This window comes from Aphidius gifuensis, linkage group LG1, assembly GCF_014905175.1.
Source record: "Aphidius gifuensis isolate YNYX2018 linkage group LG1, ASM1490517v1, whole genome shotgun sequence".
In the NCBI taxonomy this organism is placed as follows: domain Eukaryota; kingdom Metazoa; phylum Arthropoda; class Insecta; order Hymenoptera; family Braconidae; genus Aphidius; species Aphidius gifuensis.
Genome location: NC_057788.1, coordinates 4,575,602 through 4,598,120, shown reverse-complemented (window position 1 = coordinate 4,598,120; position 22,519 = coordinate 4,575,602). Strand labels below are relative to the sequence as shown.

Genomic DNA, 22,519 nt, shown 5'->3' with positions numbered 1-22,519 from the left:
AAATCGTTAAGAAAAATAAAGACTTTTTATGTTAATTTTTGTTTTGACAAAATTTTTTTATTACAATAAATTTCGATATGAGAAGATGATGATAAATATATATAGTTGAAGTAAAAATGTAAAGAAATTTAAAATGATATTTAAAATGGCATTATACAAGACAAAAATATATATGTATAAATTTAATTGTTATTAGAAATAGAAGAGTATAGAGTAATATCACATTAATCTTAGCTTTTTTAGAAATTTTGTGAATCTAATTAAACACATATTGTGTATGAAAATTTAATTATCAATATATAATTACGAAAAAATTAGTTTTTTATTATTTTTTAAAAATACAAAGTCAATTGAGTAATATTAATTTTTATTTTCTATTAATAATTTTTGAATAAACAAATAATCAGACACAAATATATATTTTTATATTTTCAAAACATGATATGATTTTTTTTGTTTTATTTAAATCATAGCTTGAAGAATTTATTTATCAAAAATTATTGAAAAAATAAATACTAATTACTCGTACATACTGGAGTCTTATAAAAAAAAAAAAAATGATGGAATTTTATTTATTTTTATTTTGAATAATAGAAAAAATATTAAAATTTGTTTTTTTATAATTTAAAATACAATTGACCATAAAGCCAAGCAGTTAAAATATATATATTTTTGTTTTCAATTTTAAATTACAAATAAATTTACTACGACGAAAAAAATATATATGTATTTCTAGATATTTACGAAATCTTATTTAATAATATCAATTGAAATTTTAAAAAAATTTCATTCAAACATATCTTATTTTGTACATATAGATATTTTATTATTTCGGTCCACTGTTTTTATTTTTTAATATTCGTAAAAATATCATTGAAATATTTCAACTTAATTTACTGATTGATGAATTTTTATTTGTAGATATTAAATACTTTTGAAGATAAATAATTTATATTTCACAAATTTTTTAATGCAACTTTTAAAAAAGGCAATAAATAAATTGATAGTCTGGCAAGTTTATTTTTATCACGACAAAAAAGCTATCTATCCATTAAAAAATTTTATACAAATTATTTTTCTTTTTTTAATTCAACGATAGATGAGAATTAAATATTCAAGTATTTTTATCAAATTGAATAATAATCTAACATGAAATTTTAAAATTTAGTATTAAATAATTTTTCTTTCTTTAATTTAACTTTCATTGTTTTTTTTTTTTTCTCTTTCCTAGCTTTAAATTAAATATATTTTTTTCACAACAATCATTGCCCATTAATTTATTAATTGTTCAAGCTTAATTTTTTTAAAAATTGTATACATAGACATGTGTGTATACATATAAATATTAATAAATAGATTTAATATATCAATGACGACGTAAATATGTTATTGTGGAAGAACAGATTTGCGTAAATTGATTAGCAAGAAAAAGTAGTACTAATTTCGAAACGTCAAATCGAAAATCATGTAGAAAAAAAACGATATGAAAAATATTTAAAAAAAAAGGAAAAATCAAATTCATAAACAGATATGTTTCAAAAAAATTTGTACCATTCCAGTGACTATATGATTATTTACACTTTATCATCAATGAATTATAAATTTGACTTTTTTTTATTATTTTTAAAACATTCATAATTTCTATTCTAATTAAAAAAGAGAAAGACGTTTCGATTGATAATTAATTTAGCTAAAATAAATATATATTATTTATATAAACAGTGGAAAACTCAACTTATTTTCCTGATTATATGCTAATGATAGATAAAAAAAAATAAAAGAAAATCTTTAAATATCGACAAAACAAACTTCTAGATGTCATTAAAAATTAGATGTAGTTAAAAAAAAAGTGTAAATACATAAATAAATTGTTATGAATTGATTAAAAAACCATTGAGCTAACTATTTTTTTCAGTCTGATAACTCTGATATACAAAGATTTGACGAATGTATGGTATCAACATCGAAAAAAAAAATAGAAATGAAAAAAATAAAAAAAAAATCACTGAATCATTAATAATATAATAAATATAAAATAGTAGTAGTTGTTGTATAGAAAATAATTTAAAAAAATATATATAATATTATTAGACTCAAGAATGTTGTACAACTGTAGCAGTGGAATTGGTAATGTCATTACCATCATGACAAATACTACTTAATGTTGAAGTATCATCTTCAGCTGGTGGTGTTGTAATTGTTATTTGTCTCTTTTCCATATGATTAAGAGTTTTTTCAATAGCTCTTAAACGTTTTTCTATACTTTTGGTTCCTAATATACCAATTTGTAATTGTGGTCCTAATGGTAATATTGCCAGTATCCACCATGTCCATGATGGACCATCTGGTAAATTATACCAATCATCTTCTGGTATTGGCATTTTACCAAACACACGTTGTATTTCAAATTGTTGATTAATTGATACTGTTGTCCACCATTTTTGTGCTTTTGACCATACCTTTAAATAATTAAATTTATATTAATTTCTTTATTTTTTTAAATTTCTTTATATGATTAAATTACCTTGTCATGTAACTGGCATATATTTTGTATATTATCATGTTGTATTGGTGAATCACGTAAAAGTTCTACTTCAGCAGTGTCATAACCATCTCTTTCATCACCAGAAATTACTCTAAATCTTCGTATACCAACTGTACTGAGAATACTACATCCATCTTTCATTAAAACACGATCTTTTATTTCCAATATAGTACCATATTCAGCATATCTGTATTAAAATATTTATCAATTATTAATTTGTATATAATTTTAAATTTAAAAGACACAAAAATAAACGAATAAATAAATTTTAAATATGAAAAAATAATATCTGTAGATTATTTAACAATAAAACATTTAACAATTTAACGGTGTAAAATGAATTTAAATAATAAATTAAATATAAAATTAAGAATAAACAGTAATGAAATGTTAAAAAAAACAACAATAATAAACATTAAATATAGTATTACTAAGAATATTATAGTGTCATTGTTATGTAAATGCTTTATTTTATTAATTATATATTTATTTTAAAAAATAGTCTAAATAAGTTCAACATAATAACAATTTTGTATTAACAATTAATTTTTTATAATTTTACCGTTTAATATTATTGTTTTTAATATTTCATTGATAAAATTTTTATAATTATTTCGTTATTTTTCTGTCTTTTGTAAAAGTAAGAGTTGTGTTTTGAAAAATAATTTACCTTTTATTACTATTAGCTTCTCTATTGACACAAGCAGCAATGCCAAAACGTCTAAGACCACTTTCAAGACATCGTCTTACCATGAGTCTGTATCTTGGTTCAAAAACAAATAATGGACAAGCAACATATGGAAATGCTGTTGTACATATAAACACAGCAATATGTTGATTACCCAATATACCAAGATCTTTTATTATTTCAAGACGATAAGTTGATGCTCTTGATGTATACTCCGTTGGTGAAATAGCCATCAATGCTTTATCAATAAAATCAGTAACTGTTTTTTGATTACTAGCTAAATACTGAAATATTTCAATAGAAAACAAAAAACACATTAGTATACCATTGTAATATTTTAAAATATATATATAGCTATATGTTGTTGATTTTATTTATGTAATAATGAATATCTTACATTTGAAAGTGATGTAACACATAATGGACAAGCTGATGAATAATCTAAACAACGATCCAAACACATCCAGCAGTAAGTATGACCACATGGTGTTGTAACTGGTTTCCATAGTAAACGACAACACAATATACAGTCTAATTCATTGAGATTTACTTCACTTGATAATGGTGGTAATAATATTTCAGCTGGTAATCCATCAACTCCTTAAATAATTTAATTAATTATTAAAATAAATATCAATTATTATGTTAAATTAATTATTATTTTCTTACTTTTTAATTTATCAATTTCTTGATAAACTCTATTGAAGGTAGTTTGTAATTTGACATTGGTTTGTGACATATTATTCGTAAGTAACCTTCGACATATTGCCTGCAATGAATAATAAAATAATTAGTTTCAAAAAAAAAAAAAAACTATATAGTAACAAAAAAATTATGGTCAAGTAACAAATCGATAAACTTGTAGCAGTGCCTTGAAAACTTTTTTCCTTTAATTTTAAATTAATATTAATATATTTAAACAAAAGAAAGTATTATAATTACTTATTGATTTATCATATATATTTAAAAATAAAATATGATATTTATTGTTATAAAATATATATATAATTGAAATTATTTATATTTACCTGTGTAAATTCTTCTTCACCACTGCTATTGTCTTCACAGTCTGATGAATTAAGAACCATTCGACGATGACGATTATTTAGACTTGATAAAGGTCTAAATATATTGTTGTTGTTGTTATTGTTGTTGTCCCTGTTGTTGTGTTCATAATTATGATGATGATGATGATGCTGATGACGATTACGTCTCGTTCGGGCATTGCTCTCAAGTACATTGTATGGACTTTTTGTTGTTGTTCCATGTCTCCGATATGTCGGTGATAATACACGATGTAATACCTTTTTAATTAAAATAAATTATTAAAATTATTTTTATTTATTAACAATATAATTAATACAATAATTACCCTGGTTATTTCATGTCTTATATTTTGTGGATTTTTATCAATGGCAACACTTGTACAAAGTGCAAAAAATGCTTCCTCATGTCTTCCCAATGCTGACAATGCAACACCTCGTCTATAATGACCCTGATAATTCAAAATTTTCAATTTAGTATTTTATTTATAACTGTATTATTTTATTCACTACGATATTATGTAGTCAATTTTATTTCATACATTTCCGGCTATGCAAAATTGCAAAAAAAGTCATTGCAAAATTCAATTGATGATAATGCAACATTGTCGATGGTGAAATATATCCCAAACTATTTTTCCCTTTCAAATTTGTTTCATTTATTTTTATTATTATATTATGTTTTTTTTATAAATAAATGTATAAATTAACAATGTGTCTATGTATATAATTTGAATGACAAATATAAATAGAATAATTTCAAATTTTAAATTAGTATTTATAATTAACAAAATTAATTATTTAAAATTAGAAAAGACTGAAAGGATTTTAAAATACATTTTGACAAATTTAAAAAATAACAAACATAATAGACTAAATTATATAATTAGCTATTTAATTAATTTTAATTAAAAATAAAAAAAAAAAAACATAATTACTTAATAATAAATTTAAGATAAAATAATGATTGATTATTTACTAATTACCTTTCCCCAATCAGGCCTAAGTCTGACAGCATGATCGGCGTCATTCAATGATGCTTGTGTTCGGTTGAGCAAAAGTAGTGCGTGTGAACGATTGCTAAGATGAAGTGGACTATTTGGTGCTGTAACAGAAAAAAAAAATAAAAAAATACCAATTAATTATTACTCAGTTATTTTGTAATCAAAAATATGCAAATAAAAAAATCAAGATATTTTGTAGATCCATTGTAATATGGATCTCATGATTATTGAAAAAATTTCATAATATTTATTTAAACTTTGCGTAATAAGATTTTTTAAAAAATGAAAAAAATTGTTAGTTTATTCGTGCGCTTGGGGTCCAGATATTTCACAAGATTTCTATCCACTTATCTGCCAATTACTGTTACAAATTTTAATGATATATTTCGTAATAGATATACACATATATATGCCAATCTATCATCGATAATCATTCATACTATATCGATCAAATAATATTGCAAAAAAAAAAATTATATTTAATATTTTTTCTATCAATTATTTTCTATAGAAATTTTATTTCGAAATTTTATTTTAATGTCAAAAAACATTGATGATTTTATTGATAGTTTTATTTTTTTTTTTTTTAGCTATTTAGTTGTTATTTAACATCAGGTAAATTATTATTAATTATATGTAATATTGAGAGCTTGTGAGTCTGTTGCAGTACATCGAACTCTCTTAGTACAACTGTCAGTACTTTCGCGTGAATGTCGAGGTCGATACTATCGAAGCGTTAAATTGGCGTTAGCGCATAGTTTTAACTTTTAATAAAAATATATAAATCTCTATAGATTTACCAATAGCATAATCAATTTTAAATTTGATAATTAAAATTAAATTATTTTAATATTCATTGAGTTGAAAAAAAATCAACAAAATTGCAACAAAGTCAGTTAGAAATTCGAAAAAAAGCTCATAAAATTTATCAACAAATATATCATATTTTTTTAATCAAATAAATAAATTGTTATTGTTTTTAATTTTTATACTTTTAGATGATATAAGTTTATTTAAAAATAAATAGAAATTTATAAAATATGTCAAGAAAATTTCTGTAAATATAATTTTAGTAATTTTTTTTTTATTTTTAAATTTTCATAAAATTTTAATGATAATAAATGTGTAGTTGGGATTGCAGTGGTGTTAAATTTTTATAGCTTTATTATTTATTTTTCATTTTTGGACTGCATGATGTGTGCTATGCAGTATAATGCATCAAAAAAAAAATAATAAAAAATCGACCTTCGTGAATCTCCGAGAAATGGTCGGAAAGTTAACGGCCGTGTGGTGACTATCAAGAAACGCGGTAGTATATAATCCAAGTTTATATATACAATATATATATAATAATAATAAAAAAAAATAATATATATATATAAATGTTGTTTATTAGCAGTGTGTACCTATACGTGGCCGGGTGACCGACCTTTACGTAACGTCGCGGCCTGTTTGTTGCTGACGCGTCTATAATTCACTGATCCAGCGCGCATCGTTGTTGCAGCTGCATCAAAAATTATTCATTTTCACATCTCAATAAATAATATATTTTTTTTTATTTAAAAAAATTTGTTTATTATCATTGATAAATAAAAAATACTGCAGTAATTTTTTTATCGCAAATTTATGTGCAAATATATATTTTTTTTTTTAATGATTATTTACACAAGCAACAAAGTGTTTGTTAAATGATTTAAATAAAAATAATTTTTATATATTTATTTTTTGTTGAAAGATTGTTTTATTATTATCAGTAAAAAAAAATATAAACGGAAGCACATATATTGTCGCTGATATGAAAAAAAAAAAAAAAAGGATTTCATTTAAAAAAAAAATAATAAATATTTTTCTTTTTTGTTTTATTACTGTTGATTTAATTTTTTAATGGATAAAATTTTAATCATGAATAATGTCATTGTTGGCGAGTGTGTACTATGTGAATATATATATATTTTTTTTTTTATTTATTTCACGGTCAAGTACCTCTACTCGATCAAGTTCTTCCTTCTTTCTTTATCGGTTTCATTCTCTCGGTCGTCCTCTTGACCTCAATCCAATTTTTTTTTTACAACATATATATATTTTCGACAAGCATATATATAATATAAAATTCAATTAAAATAAATTAACTACAAATTATTTAATACCAAGTATAAATTTATAATAATTATTTAGAATATTAAATATTTTTTTTTATTTTAAATAATATAATAAATGAATTAATATTAAATTTGAATAATACTTGAATGCAATTTGAAAATTTAATTCAAGTTGATGAGATACTTGGCCCATCTTTAGTGTCATTGCACAATTTGTTAATTTAAAAAATAAATAAATAACATTACGTTGCGAGTCCATTGACTTTCTCGTTCTCTATAATCGAGTATAAACTGCATTAAATCACCCTCTTCAAGTATATACCATTAATTAATAAATTTTTATTTTTTATTATTCATCTCATTATGTCACAAGTAAAAACGTCATATATATTGTAAATGATTATTATAAATCAAATGATCTTCATAAACAATATGATCTTGATTTTGAATTTTTATGATTTCTCTTTTATTTTATAAATAATATTATTTCTTTTGTTGTTTAAAAGCTAGAAACAACAAATGACTAATAAAAAAAAATAGATATACATATTCAAGTCCAGACTATCAACATCAAGTAGATCAAAATGTTTATCCAAGTGATGAGAGACGCAGTTACTAGCCACCGGCAACCACATCACGCTTTTATGCGTCGCGACGTTTTGCCTCGAATCCTTACATAACAACGTTATTTTTTTTATTTTTTTTTTTTTTATTATGTAATTGATATATACAACGAGACCATCATGGCCCCTTCATTAGCCAAATGAAACAATCATTTTGTATATATACACAATTTTTATTATTAATTTTTAACTCAAAAAATCATCAGTGTTATTTAAATTATTTTTAAAAAATAAATAAATAAACAAACTAATCAAATATGTATTGGCTTAAAGATTATACCTATATAAAATTTAGGTCATGGTTAATATTCAAGATTGCACTTTATTATTTATGAGCAATCAAAATAGCAAATTTTCAAATAATATTTTTGTAAAAATAATTAAATTGCAAAGTTATAATTATTAAGTTTAAGGATAATTTATTTTTTTTTATTTTTCATTATTAAGTATGAATTCTTGATGATTCTTTATTCTTTTTTTTTTTTTGTTACATCATAATTTTGTAAGTTTAATATGTAACACTTATTCTGATAAGAAAAAACAAGTTGTTCTTTGTTTTTTACCTTGATATATTAATATTTGTGAATTCATACAAGTACCAATGTGTAAATACTGATATTTATTTATATATATATTTTTTTTTTATGATAAAAAAAAAAAAATAATAAATGTTAGATAATAATGAATAGAGAATAGAGTGGGTGAGCAACGACTTTGTATAACGCGGGTTATAGTGCGGATAGTGCCTCGCGCCCCGGAGACTCTAGTGTCAACGTAACCATTTATATAAATCTATAGTTACGTAATTCAAACTGATCGCAACAAGATTTGGTATATACCGTTGCTAAGCCTAGGTAAAATTTAATTCTCCATCTCACTTTTATTAAACAATAAAAAAACATTTTAAAAAAAGTAAATTTTTTCTACTTTGAATAATTTATTTATTGTAATCTAAATGAATTTTTATTTTTTTAATATAAAACGTGGGATAATATTTTCGATTATGTACTGATTAAATCAATAAAATATATTTTAAAAATAATATATAAATAATCAAAATTATTAATCAATTTAATGTCGAATTTTTTCGTTTTTCATTGGTAGAATTTATTTGACTTATTTGTTTATTTTTTATATTTTTTTTTTTCGACGTTTTATATTATAATTATTCAATTGAATTTATTCAATAAATTATAGGTATTTTAGGGCATTGATTCCTTTAATATTATAATTAATTGTACATTTTTTTTTATAGATTATATGGCTTATTTAATTATTTATTTTAAAGATAGAACAACAATAAATTCATGTCATTGATCCAAGAATTTTCATCCAAATTAATATCGTCCATTGAATTAGGAGATCTTTATATAAATAGCAATTTTGATAGCGATTATGTAACCAAATCAAGTATGATTCATAACGTCAAAACCGTTTATACAATTTTATCTCAATTATATATATACTACAATTTAAATTTAATATCACAAACATTCACCGCCCTTGTACATATATTTTCTCTGTCATTGCTATTATTAAAAATATATAATAATTAATAAAAATAAATCCCAATAAAACCCCCACACACAAAGACAATAAAAATCTAAAAAGAAAAAAATTAATTTTTATTGTTTCCTGTCATGATATACTCAAAAATAAAAAAGAGAAAAAACTTTGAAATTAAAACAAAGAGAGAAAAAATTATGAAAAATATTGTAAATTGAATGAAAGCCAAGAATAAAATGAAAAGGGTCATTGCACTCATATATAGATATATTATTTGATGATTTAAATAAATTATTATAAATAGATATAAATTATATTATTTTATTTACTTGATATTAATATTCTTCCGGTTGATAAAGTATTCATCCGGTGTTATTTATTTTAATTTATATAAATTTTTTCTCGTTTTTTTTACAATTGAAATTATTGATCTAAGAATAAAATTCAAAGCACGTTTAAGTATATTTTATGAATAAATGTGTTGGTTGAAATAGTCAGTGTCATTTGGTTTATTTGTCGGATTGTTGGATGTAATGGCATATTGCCAAAATTCAACAAAGTTTACATAACATACGATGAGTTTGACAGTAAGTAAAAAAGACAAAAAAAAAAAAGCAATAGTAACACGTGACTACAATCTTATCAGCCTCAAGTAGCACGATAAGATTTTGATTTTAATAAAATATTTTAATCGTTATATTTATCATATTATAATTATATAATTTTTTCAAATTTATTTATTAATTATTTCAGAAGAACCTTAATAGTTTTATAATTTTTTTTTTTGCGCTAACACTTTTGTTGTTTCCTGTTTTTTATATAACTTTTTTTTTACGTCGGGTTTTTCTTGTTTTAACTGATAAGAAATATCGATTTGAATAATAAAATATATTTATCAGCTTTGTATATGTATTTATTAAATATATATGTTATTTGTACATTTTTTTTTTGATATTTTAATATTTTTTTTTTCGAAAAAACTTGTCACATAATCGTTGTTGTTGGATGAATTTACGTTATACAAGTTTCATCGTTACTTTCCTGTTAAATGTTACGTATAATAATTTCGTAATTGCCACAACTATTACGTTCATCGATCTATACAAATAGACTGTCTTTTGTTTTTTTTTATTTTATTATTTAATTATCATAAAAAAAAAAAAAAATTGATAGTTTTTATTCTCTTCAATGAAACCTATTTCTAATTATAAAAAAAAATTATTAAAGTACTATTAATAATTGATAAATTAATGATTATTATAAAAATTTAAATTGACGTTTATAATTAATTAGATAATTTTTTTAATCAATATACTTAAATCATTTCGAAATGAAGAAAAAAAAAAATTAAATTATCGCAAAATTGAACAACAAAATATTGCATTTAAAGTGTCAAGATGTCAAACGTAAAATACATAGTAATAGTTTATAATTTTAAGAGTTGCATTTTAAGTTGATGAATGCCAACTTTTGTAAATGATCTTAAAAGTTGGCACTTGTCCATCAAGCTCTATACAATTGTGTGAAAAACTAATATGATGATGAGTAACAGCAGGCGTTGAAGCAAAAACTCAAAGTATATTAAAAAATTAAATAAATACAAATTAAATTGATCTCAAAATTTCTATAGTAATGTGATACTTCATGGCGCCAAGTGAAATATACATTTAAAAAAATTTAAATTACCTATTTTGTTTATATAATTAATTAACCCTTTATTTGCTTTCAATGTTATAAGCTTTTATTTTTTATTTTTTCTCATTGCAAATTTCCTTTTCATATTCAATTGACATTGATGATAGCGTTGTACATACTTGGTTACATAATTAACATGATCATTTGTAAATCAATTTTTTTTTCTTCTAATCATGACAACATTTATAAACTGATGTAAAAACATGTCATTTAATACTGTGTGCATTTTATCATTTAATATTATGTTATTAAAAAAATATAAAAAAATAATAAACTATTAATATACAAATATGGATAAAAGTAAAAGGATCAAGTATTTTTATAAAATTAAAAACCAGTATTTTGCATTGATATAATTATAGTTATGAAATTGCGCAAATTAGTTTATAAATTGATTAAGAAATAAAGCGAAAAAAAATATAATGATAATGATTAACGTGATAATAATTAACAAAGTGTTGGAAAAATTTAGAAACACCTTGGTAAAAAATAAAAATAGAGAAATAAAGTTATATACGATAGTAAAGAAATTGCGGCGTCTAGACGAAAAGGTTAACTAATTGTTAAAATAAATTAAGAATGGGTAAAATTTATAGACCAACATGTAAGCCAACGATTTTCGATCTCGTCGGCAATATAAATCACCAACAAAATATCTTTGTTATTTATAATTACTCAACAAATTACCGCGGAAAAATTGAGTTAAAAAAACTGATGAATAAAAATAAATAAAACATTTTTCAAAGCATTTTTAGACGAAAAAAAAATGCTAAATAAATTATAAATAAAACAGAATAAAAAAATTTTAAAATAAGGATAATCTAAAATAATAATAATTTATCAACATATATATTTAAATTTGTTTATAAAAATTTAAAACTAGGTCACAATTTGAGGAAAAATAAATTGAAGAATTTTTATTGTTTAATAAACAATAAAAATATTTATTACTACGTTAAATAATAAAATATATTTTTTAATCATTTAAAAAAAAAACGAAAAAAAATTGGATTTAAATTTTTTTTTATTGTTGTATTTATGTTTTTGGCCTCAATTGAATCTTTGATGTTAAAAAAAGTTTAAGACATTTTTAATGTAACTATATAGAGCTGTATGAAGGTTAAATTAAAAAAGACAAAAAAAAATATATAAAATAAGCGAAAAATAAAAAGGAGTTGAACGAGGCCTCAACGACCTCTACCTCGGTTTTCGTGGCCGTGACACGTTGTTCTCGTTCCATTCTGCAAATCATTCGAAATCTTTCGATCATCTCATTTTGTCTTTTTATTAAATCCCGCCATATAACAGCCAGTTGAATTGAATATTATTTTAAAAAGTTAAACGATTATATTGAAAAGAAAATTCAAAACTTTAAATGTAATTTTTTAATTTTGAAAATTAATTAAATATTTGATAATTATTATAAATTTATATAACTCAATTTATGTATTGTTAGATGGATATCATAAGATTTATTTTAAAATTATTTTATGTTAATAATATTTATATAACAATCAATATCTTTTCAAGCTATTTCGACAAAACAGAACAATAAAAAATCTAATAATACAAAATAGTAAGCGACAAGATTAACTATAAAATACATTTACAATAAAAAATATCTGCAATATTACTTATAAGAAATAAAAATCTAATAATACAAAATAGTAAGCGACAAGACAAAACAGATGGCACATAAAAAAACCAATTGTATTATTATTTCACTCTATAAAATGTCACTTTATATTTTAAAATAAATATTTTATCTACATTTATTTTGTAATAATTATTGTTTAAGACATAAATCAATTACGTGTATATAAATGTTCGCACGATGCAACAAAACTTTTAGTATGTATAAACATCAAATGAGTTAATTTTATCGTAACGACGAAAATGCAGACTAGACATTTTGTGCTTTCAAAGAATGCATATAGTAAAAATTTTAATTTAAATATTTAAAAAGATATATTCATAGAATGAGCTTTTGTAAATCTTTGAAGTATATACACATGAAAATTTTTAAGACAATTGTTCTACTTTGATTGTAAAAGACAAACATGTACTTTGTTATTTAAAATTTATATGCTATTTAATTTATCTTTATTTTTTTTTTTCAAATTATCTATAATTTATTGTTTAATAAATATTTTAATATCAACATTTAAATTAAGTTTAATTAATTATCAAAAATTTAACGAAAAAAACTTTATAATTTTAATTTATTACACTTTTTTTCACTTAATTTTAATGATAAATTATTGTTGAATTTTAATTATATTTTCAGGCAAAAATTGACTTATTTTAAACATGGGACATACGTCCATATAACTATTTATAAATATTTTTAAAAAATTTTCGCTAAATTAATTTTTGATAATTGTTAAAAATAACTTGAATAAAAATAATAATAATAATTTAATAAATTAAACTTGTGCTTTTTTTTTTGCCTTCAAAGTGACTATATTTTTGATTTACTAATAAAAGGGCTTAACAACAAAAAACCTCCAAATTAAAATGACAAAATCAATACCTTTTTTTTGATTGATTTCATTTCTATAAGAATAAATTTGATAATGAAAAATAAAAAGCTGGGAGAGACATGCCCTAAAATTTGTCACTAACAAAATGCTAATTATAAAAAAATAATTGCTAGGCTTTATTTTATTAATAATACAACAACGATACATGTTTTATTATTAATATTAATTTAAAATATATAATGTCAACATATATCTCACAATATGTAACGTAATAATTATGTAACAAGAGAAGCTTTGAAATAATAAAAATAATAAAAATAAAACACCTGGTAATAGCACACATGTCTTGGTAAATATATAATTATATATGTTAAATAATATTTGACTGTATCAAGTGAAGGGCAGATGATTCATATAAATCAAGAAAGTCTTTAAACTATTTCTACATAAAATAAATTTTAATAAAACAATTATTATATAATATTATTTCATGAACACTCGTATCTTTAAATAATAAAATCTAAATGAAATTATAATTCAAATATAAAGGTATTACACAAAATAATATAATATAAAAAATGAAAAAAAAAAAAAAATCGATAACTTAAATAAAAAAAGAGTTATATAATTATTTTTAATTTTAAATGTTCAAGGGGTTACATCAGATTAGTATAAACGAATAAAGTGGACAAACATTAAAATTTATAATGAAGTTAATTCAATCATTAATACCAAGGTCATCATTGAAATATTATGTAACAGTACATAAGGTGAGTTTAAGTAAAAATTATTTATTATAATTATTATCACTGAAAAAAAAAAAGGAAAATAAATGATAATATTAATGGTGAAATATTGATAATGTCAAATGATCGTTATACTAACTGGTTGATTAATAATTAATCTAATAAAAACAGGTTAATAGTTGTTACTCAACTGGACACTGTAAATTCAACAAAATAAAAAAATTCAAAATTTATTATTATTTATTGATAATATTTTTCTATTTATTTTTTTTTCAAGAAATATTAAAGCTTGTTATTGTTGTCTTGAATAATCTATTTAACTGAAAAATTATCTTATCATTTTTCTTGGTAATATAAAAATAAAAATGACAATTCAAATGAATTTTGAATGTTAGAAAAAAAAAATTAATTTACAAAAAAAATGTATGAGATCAAATTTTGGTCTATTTATTATGACATCAACAGGTGGTTTAAATTATCCAATTATAATTCAAATTATTCCAATTATTTTATTTTTGAAAATTTTACTTTTTTATTTTTTTTTTTCGTTAATTATGAGATTTTTCATTTTTTTTTTTTCTTTTTTGGGATACAATGAACACATCATGAACACCCACTGGCCATGAACTTCCACGACCAGAGAGAAATACAAGCAACTGGCCCTTTTTATTTTTTTTAAATTTTATTTTCTATCTGGACATCATGCCATATTTTATTTCAACGAAACAAAGACTGCTTTTTATAAAAACCAATCTTGAAAGCCCATTTTAAAATCGAGACTTAAAAAAGTTTTAAAAAATTAAAATTCGCAACTGGTCAAACTAGTTCAAGTAAAATTTAGCAATTGATTTTAAAATATATTATATTAAAAATAATATGCAATATATTTTTTACATTATATATTTACTCATAATATTATAACCTTGAATTTTCAAAAAATTGAATATAAACAATATATAAATTGAATTTTTTTTTAACGAAAAAAAATGATGTTTGTAAATTAAAAATTTGAAATAAACAATTTTCCATAAAATAAATATATTATTTATTTTTCAAACTAAAAACTTGTATTTTTTATAAAAAATAAAATTGTTGATGAAACTATGAATATATTATTTTGTACATTGAACTGTAATTATTTTACAAATTAATTATCATAAAACTGGTTTTTAAAAAATTCCAGAATTTTTATTGCCTATTTTTTTTTTTTCATTTAATAATTTGTTGTTTTTCTTATCTTTATATATTTATGATGTCAATGAAATAAAAAAATTTAGAGTATAAAAAATTATATTTAGTTATATGTAAAGTCAAAAAAATAAAAAAAATTCATGTTAAAGAGCCAAGTTTGAACAAAGAAATTGTGAATGCTCGTCGACTGCAACGAGGTCCACGACCGCATTAAAAAAATTTTTCTCTTATTATTATTATTTCAATGAGTAAGTGATACTAAAAAAAAAAAATATATAATTTTAATAAATGCCAGTAAGAAAAAAGTCACATTCAAGGGAGATAATAAATAAAAAGAAAATAAAATTACGATAAACAAATATGACACTTGATTAAAAAATAAAAAAATTTATTTACAATTAAATTAATTAAATTGAATTAAATAAAAATGTATTAGAGTTTGATGTCAATTAAATTGATAAAAAGAAAATTAAATTTGTTAAATATATTAAAATAAATAAATAAAACAAAAAGCTTTTAATCGATGTGACATGAAAAGTTGAAAAAATAATATTTTTGCATTTTCAACTGCGCATGAAAATAACAATTATATAAATTCATCAAGTGGTTATAAAAAATAAATAAAAATTTGAGTATTTTAAATGACAATAACTTACCAAATTTAACAGCAATATTATAATGTTCAAGTGCTTGTAAAAAATGTCCATTTTTTAATAAATCATCACCTTCATGTCTGGCTTTACTAGCTTCAGCTTCTTTTGGCCACCACTTTTCAACAAGTCGTTTTATCAATACATTTATTTCACCAATATTACATATTTTAATACCACATAAACAACAAAATTTACACATATCTAAACAATTTTTACAGTATGTATGACCACATGATATTGTTATTGGCTGATAAAGTGTACCTTCACATGATGGACATGAAAATTTAACATCATAATTACGTTTATTTATTGTTAAACTTGATAAATCATCAAGTAATGCTGTCACAAGATATTTTAAACGTTCTGGTATCAATGATGTATCATTTACACAACGTGAATATACATCAATTGAATCACCAACACGTCCACCACATTTACCTAACCCAATAAGTATATCTAAATTATTTGATTGTTTTTTAATATTTAATTTATCATAAATAACACTTTCCATATTATAATTTGACGTTGAAAAATTATCTTCACTTGTTTCCGACATATTTTTTTTTTTTATTATAAACAACAGATTAAACAATATTTTAAAAAAATAATTTAATTTAACGAATAATGAGATTCAATAGAGGCAAATTTATTTCAAAATAAAAATTATCTTCTGGTTAAATTGACTAACAGCTGATTTATTAATAATAAATTCATTTTTCATTATTTTTTTTTAATCAAACACTTTATATAAGAAATAATAAAAATATTTTTTTAACACTTATATAACTGACAAAATAATAATAATTAGAAATAAAAAAAAAAAAAAAATAGACGATTCACTGCGTTGAGTTTTGTTGGGGTTGATGGGGAGGTACGAAAAAAAAAATTATATAAACATAATGTCAAATCGATAAAGCACAAAAACACTAGTGTTAAAATGTAAAAAATTAAATTAATTTTATTGTTTTTTAATAATGAAATTAATTTTTTTCAATTGGAGTAGTTTTGACAGGGCCGGCCACGCGGCGTTTGTTATTCAGTGGGCGTTGTTGTAAGGTTTTTTTTTTTTTATATTATATATGTATATTTATAAATAAAGTGTTGTGTGTATATATTTTCCAACTGACGTCTTGAACTGTCAGTGGCAAACTGGCGTGCTGAGTAGCAGTGTCAGTGGGGAAAATAACCAAGCGACATAAGCGGGAACAACGGCGATACCAACAACCAATTTTTATACTTGTTTTACAGTGGCGCTATCTTTAATAAATACATTATAAATTAACGGTATTATTTTGTACTAAATTATCAGGGTATATTTATTAAAAAATTGTGTGGCTGACTATACTCCCACCCTTATCACTGGAAAAACCTTGTAAAATTTTTTATTTATTTTAAAACCAATATGACGATTCATAACGGTTTTTTTTTTTTTATTTGTTTATTTATTTATTTATATAATCATGATTATTTATGCTAATGAAAAATGTCATTTGTTTAATCTTTAATCAATAAAAATTAATATTTTTTTTTTCATATTTAAAGTAATTTTTTGTATCTAGTTTTTTAGTTTTTTTTCAAATTATTTAAATTTAATTTTTTCTTTGTTTAAAAATTTTTTAATAAACAAAGGTTGATTACAAGTAAAAAAAAAAATTGTAATTATTACATGTAGAATTGATAAATAAATTCCATTTTATTTTGAAATAAAATATTTGATTGTTAATATTTTATTTATTTTTATTTGTTTACTCAATAATTATAAAAAAGAATAAATTTTTTATTTTTCAAATATTGCTAAATTTAATATTAAAAATAGATTTTGGCTCATTTATTTAAATCATCATCATCATCGTCATTGAATTATTACTTTTTTTTTTTTTTGACTCATAAATTTTAATAAACTTTTTTTTTTAGTTTATAATTTTTAATATTAAAATTGGTTTTTTTAATTTTTTTTAAATAATCCACGATTTAGTAGGGTCTTGTTATTATTATTATTATTATTTAAATTAAATCTATTATCTGCATATTTTTTTGTAGAATCACACTTATAAATAGCTTTTTTTTTTTTGAAATCTCTTTGTCTCTGCTTTTCATCACAACATGCAACTACTGTGTAAAAATAAACTTTTATTAATACCAAAAATTAATCAATAACAAATGAATCTTTAAAAACCAATAAATTAAAATAAAAAATCATCCATTTTTTTTTTTTCTTTAATTGCAATCATTGCAAGTATATTTGAAGAAAAAAAAACAAATAAATTCAACGAATGTCATCGATGATAAATCAATAATAAAACGATTGTATAAAAAAAAAAAAAAATGAAAAAAAATTGTCAATAATATGATAATCATACAGTTTGAAATATATACAAAAAAAAAATAAAAATTATATATGCATAATTTAATATCTCAAATAATCAATTGCCCGAATAAATTTTGTTTGTTTTTTTTTTTTTCCATTGACTTTGACATTCTGGAAAATAATGGAGATAAAAAAATATGAAAAAAAAATATTTAACCTCTGCATTTAATCTTAGTAAGCGCATATGTAAGAGCGTGAATTTATATTACGTTACATAAGCTATTTGTGTCATACAAAGAGTCACCTTTGTCGATCGCAAAACAAATTGTTAATCATCGAAATAAGGCGTATCTTGTAAAAATTACGTAAATGACAATTCTTGCAGGACATAAGACACATTAGCATCTTTTGCTGCACCCGAATATATATAAAAAAATAAATAAACAATAATAAAAAAAACTGCATAATCTTAATAAATAAATCAACAAGAAAATACATATATAAAATTAACAAATATCTACATAAAGACGTAATTCATAAGCATATAGAAAAAAAAGCTTGATAAAATATATAGGTAGTAAATTAAATTTGTTTATTTCTTAGCAATATAATCAATCATTAAATGTGTGCGTATCACGATTTATATAACACCTTGATACGGAATAAAGAAAAATAATTATTGCGCATGTTTTCGTTTATCATTCTGTTGTTATTGAAATATTAAATAAATTTTTTTTAAAAAATTATATATGAATAAGCTGAAAAAATAAGGAAAAAAAAAATAATTAATTCAATTTTAATAAATTGTTTCTTATCATTATGAAGAAATTTTTAATTATAATTATTTATCAATTTTTTTTTTTTTTTTTTTTAAGGGAGAGAATTTTTTAAATAGAATTTTTCTTTTTGTCGGGATTGAATTATAGAAATATTATTGATTGGCTTGTGTTATAAAATTATTACGAGTGTCATAAATGTACTAAATATAAATACTTTGCAACTGCAAATAATTCTTTTGTATATTATGTGATTTTAATGAGCCATATGACAGAAATGAAAAAAAAAAAATTAAAGCGCCGTTTAGCCATTTGAAATATTTCAAAATTGCTTTTTTCTTTCTCTTTTTCTTTTTTTTTTTTTTGGCATTTAAATATATTAAATTATATCGAAAAATATAAATTACATTTTGTCTAAATTATACACAACATATTATTTTTTTTTTCAATAATTTAAGTTTCAATAATCATTCGGTCAATGACTTCCAATCACTTTTGTTTTTTTTCTTTTTTATTACAAATATATATATAATAATTTAAAATATGTTTTAATTAAATTCAATAAAAATAAACAAATATTTATTTTTCAATGTACCTTTTTTTTTCATTGAATAATAAATTTAAATTTAAAATAAAAAAATTATTTTTATCATTTTTATCTGAGCTAATTATTCACTTAGAAAAAGTGATTGTGCAATGAATTCGTTTAGTTGAATCACGAGATCATTCTTATCTCTAGATTAAAAATAAAAAATTAAAAAAACTTGAATTCTCTGTATCTTGATATAACTAGAAAACGCCTGTAAAAAAAATCCAAACAAAATAGTTTAAATATACATTTTTTTTTTAATAATTAAATTTTGATATTAAAATTTTTTTTTTTTACCTCATTTATTTTAAGATATTTTAAATTAAAATTGAAAAATAAAAATAGTTTATTTGTAAATAGTTGTATAGGCTCAAAATTCCGGTTAAAATTATTGTTTTGTAAAAGTGAAATGAGACAGTCTGTAAGTGTAAGCACGTGTCTATAAAACCATTACCTATCCTTCTCACTCGACACATACATTATACATATCAACCACGTGCAAGTAGCCGGCATATGTCGTTGCCTAAACTTAATATTACATAACCCAAAATTACACACAAGCTGCCTTAATATATACACACGTGGATTATTTATCTTAACAAAAAAAAAAAATTAAATTAAAATTTTCAAACAAAGTCTTCTATGCACGCATGAGTATTTTTTTTTTTTTCTATTTTATATAAAACAATTTATTAGTAACAGTCTATTTACTCCAATTAATTTTTTTTTTCTTCTTTAATTAGTGCTAATTATAATCCTAATAAAATTATCGATATAATTTTTATTTTGATAATTAAAAATAATCAACAAAAAAAAAAAAGTAATTTGGTTTAAAATAAATTTTTAAATGTCGTGATAATTATATAATGGACTGACGATGATACCGTGGTTGATTTAAAATAAAATATATATATATCAAGACCATGACCCAGAGTTGTTGTATAAATGTTTTGCTACAATGTAAATCTGTTGATGACAAGTGTCAAAAAAATTAAGATACTTTTTTTTGTTTATCGCCGTATCCGTCATAATTGATCTTTAAGAAAATTAATTTAAATACTACATTTAGGATGTTATATTTTATGTGATATTTTTATTTATTTTATTTATGTAATTGTATTAATTGTACTTGTCTTCTTTTAAAACCGAAAAATTATATAATAAAATGACTTATACGTTTGTTCACGTAACGAACATGTCGTTGAATACAATTGTCACAATATTTTACAAGTATTATCGATGTCGCATGTTATTCAAATTGGCTCATGTATTACAAAAAAATAAACCAAGTGAAATTCCAAATTTGTGTTTTAAATGAAATTTAATACTACTGCTATGTATAAATGTAATTAAAATTTTTTTTAGGTCTATATATATATTCTTTAAAAATTTTTAAAGAAAAAAAATGTATACAAGTTTTTTTCAATTATATTTTAAAGCTTTTGAGCTTTTCTCTTTTTTTTTTGGGGTAAATTTCTTTTATCTATTTTAAAAAACTTGTTAAAGAGATAATAAAAAATTATAAATTTCTTTTTTTTTACACGTGTTTATATGTATATTTAATACACCGTGTTACAAGTCAATAAATATTTTTTTTATTGTAATAAATTACACAGAGCTTTGTATCGCAATCTCGTGGTTATTTTATTCCCGGAGATATACCAAGACGAGATTGCTAAATGACACACAAATACTAACTTGTAAAATATACATAAAAATATATAAATGAATAAAGTTATATCACCCTATTTGAAATGAGAAAGAAAAAAAAAATTTCAATTAAATCATAAATTTAACATTTTAAATTCTAATAATTGTTTCAAAATATTTCACCTTATATTTCACAATTTTTATTTATTTTTTAATTCATCTTATTATAAAATAAAATGTAAATTATTTTCTCATAATTTTCTATAGTCATTAAAATATAATTTTAATTTTTTCATGATAATAAATAAATCCATAAAAAAATTATTGTATTTAAAAAAAAAAAAAACTTATTTTATCTTTATAAAAAGAGATAAAAAAAAAAAAATTATATATTGTTTTAAAATAATAAAATTATTTATAAATCAATTATGTAATATTAGGTTGTGTTTTTTTTTTTCGTTAGAAAAATTATGTAGATCTGGGTGTATTTTTAATATAAAAAAAAAAAAAAAAAAAAAAATATTCAAGGAAACACTGAAATAATAATTTATGTCGAAGGTTTGTATAGATTTAACCATCTGTCATGATTTTACTGTATTTATCTTTTGTGTGATATATAGATAGACATGTATATAAAATTGTGTATAAATACGAATAGATAATATTATAACGAATAACAAATGTATATTTACTTACCAAAGTCGACGTAACGAACAAGCCCAAGGGGGTACTTGCACAACTTGGACAACAAACGGCTGTAGATTTAACATTTGTTTCAATTTCCTTTTGTATATTTAAATATATTAAAAATTTTAATAATAACAATATGCTTTCTTTTAGCTATATATTCGGCTATCCAATGAATTAAAAATTTTTCTAATGACAATTTCATCTGTAAAGAAAAATATATAAAAATTAAA

The 22,519-nt window shown here is 21.2% G+C and overlaps 1 protein-coding gene across 1 annotated transcript; it reads right to left on the bottom strand.

The window, feature by feature from the left end:
- Positions 1-23: 23 nt before the first annotated feature.
- Positions 24-17,569, bottom strand: LOC122861093 (LON peptidase N-terminal domain and RING finger protein 3). Its single transcript, XM_044165267.1, has 9 exons — positions 16,280-17,569; positions 5,263-5,381; positions 4,606-4,728; positions 4,262-4,537; positions 3,903-4,002; positions 3,631-3,833; positions 3,216-3,517; positions 2,525-2,732; positions 24-2,459 (listed from the first exon to the last, which is right to left on the bottom strand). The coding sequence occupies exons 1-9, from the start codon at positions 16,830-16,832 to the stop codon at positions 2,094-2,096; spliced, it is 2,250 nt and encodes a 749-aa protein (XP_044021202.1). The 5' UTR covers positions 16,833-17,569; the 3' UTR covers positions 24-2,093.
- Positions 17,570-22,519: the final 4,950 nt, after the last annotated feature.

What these genes read in the sequence shown, in the direction of transcription:
- LOC122861093 (XM_044165267.1), bottom strand. Translation starts at nt 16,832, where the DNA reads ATGTCGGAAACAAGTGAAGATAATTTTTCAACGTCAAATTATAATATG. An exon ending in GAAGCTAATAGTAATAAAAG is followed by an intron (nt 2,733 to 3,215) that starts GTAAATTATTTT and finishes ATTTTAATACAG; the next exon opens with ATATGCTGAATATGGTACTA. An exon ending in TATGCCAGTTACATGACAAG is followed by an intron (nt 2,460 to 2,524) that starts GTAATTTAATCA and finishes AATTATTTAAAG; the next exon opens with GTATGGTCAAAAGCACAAAA.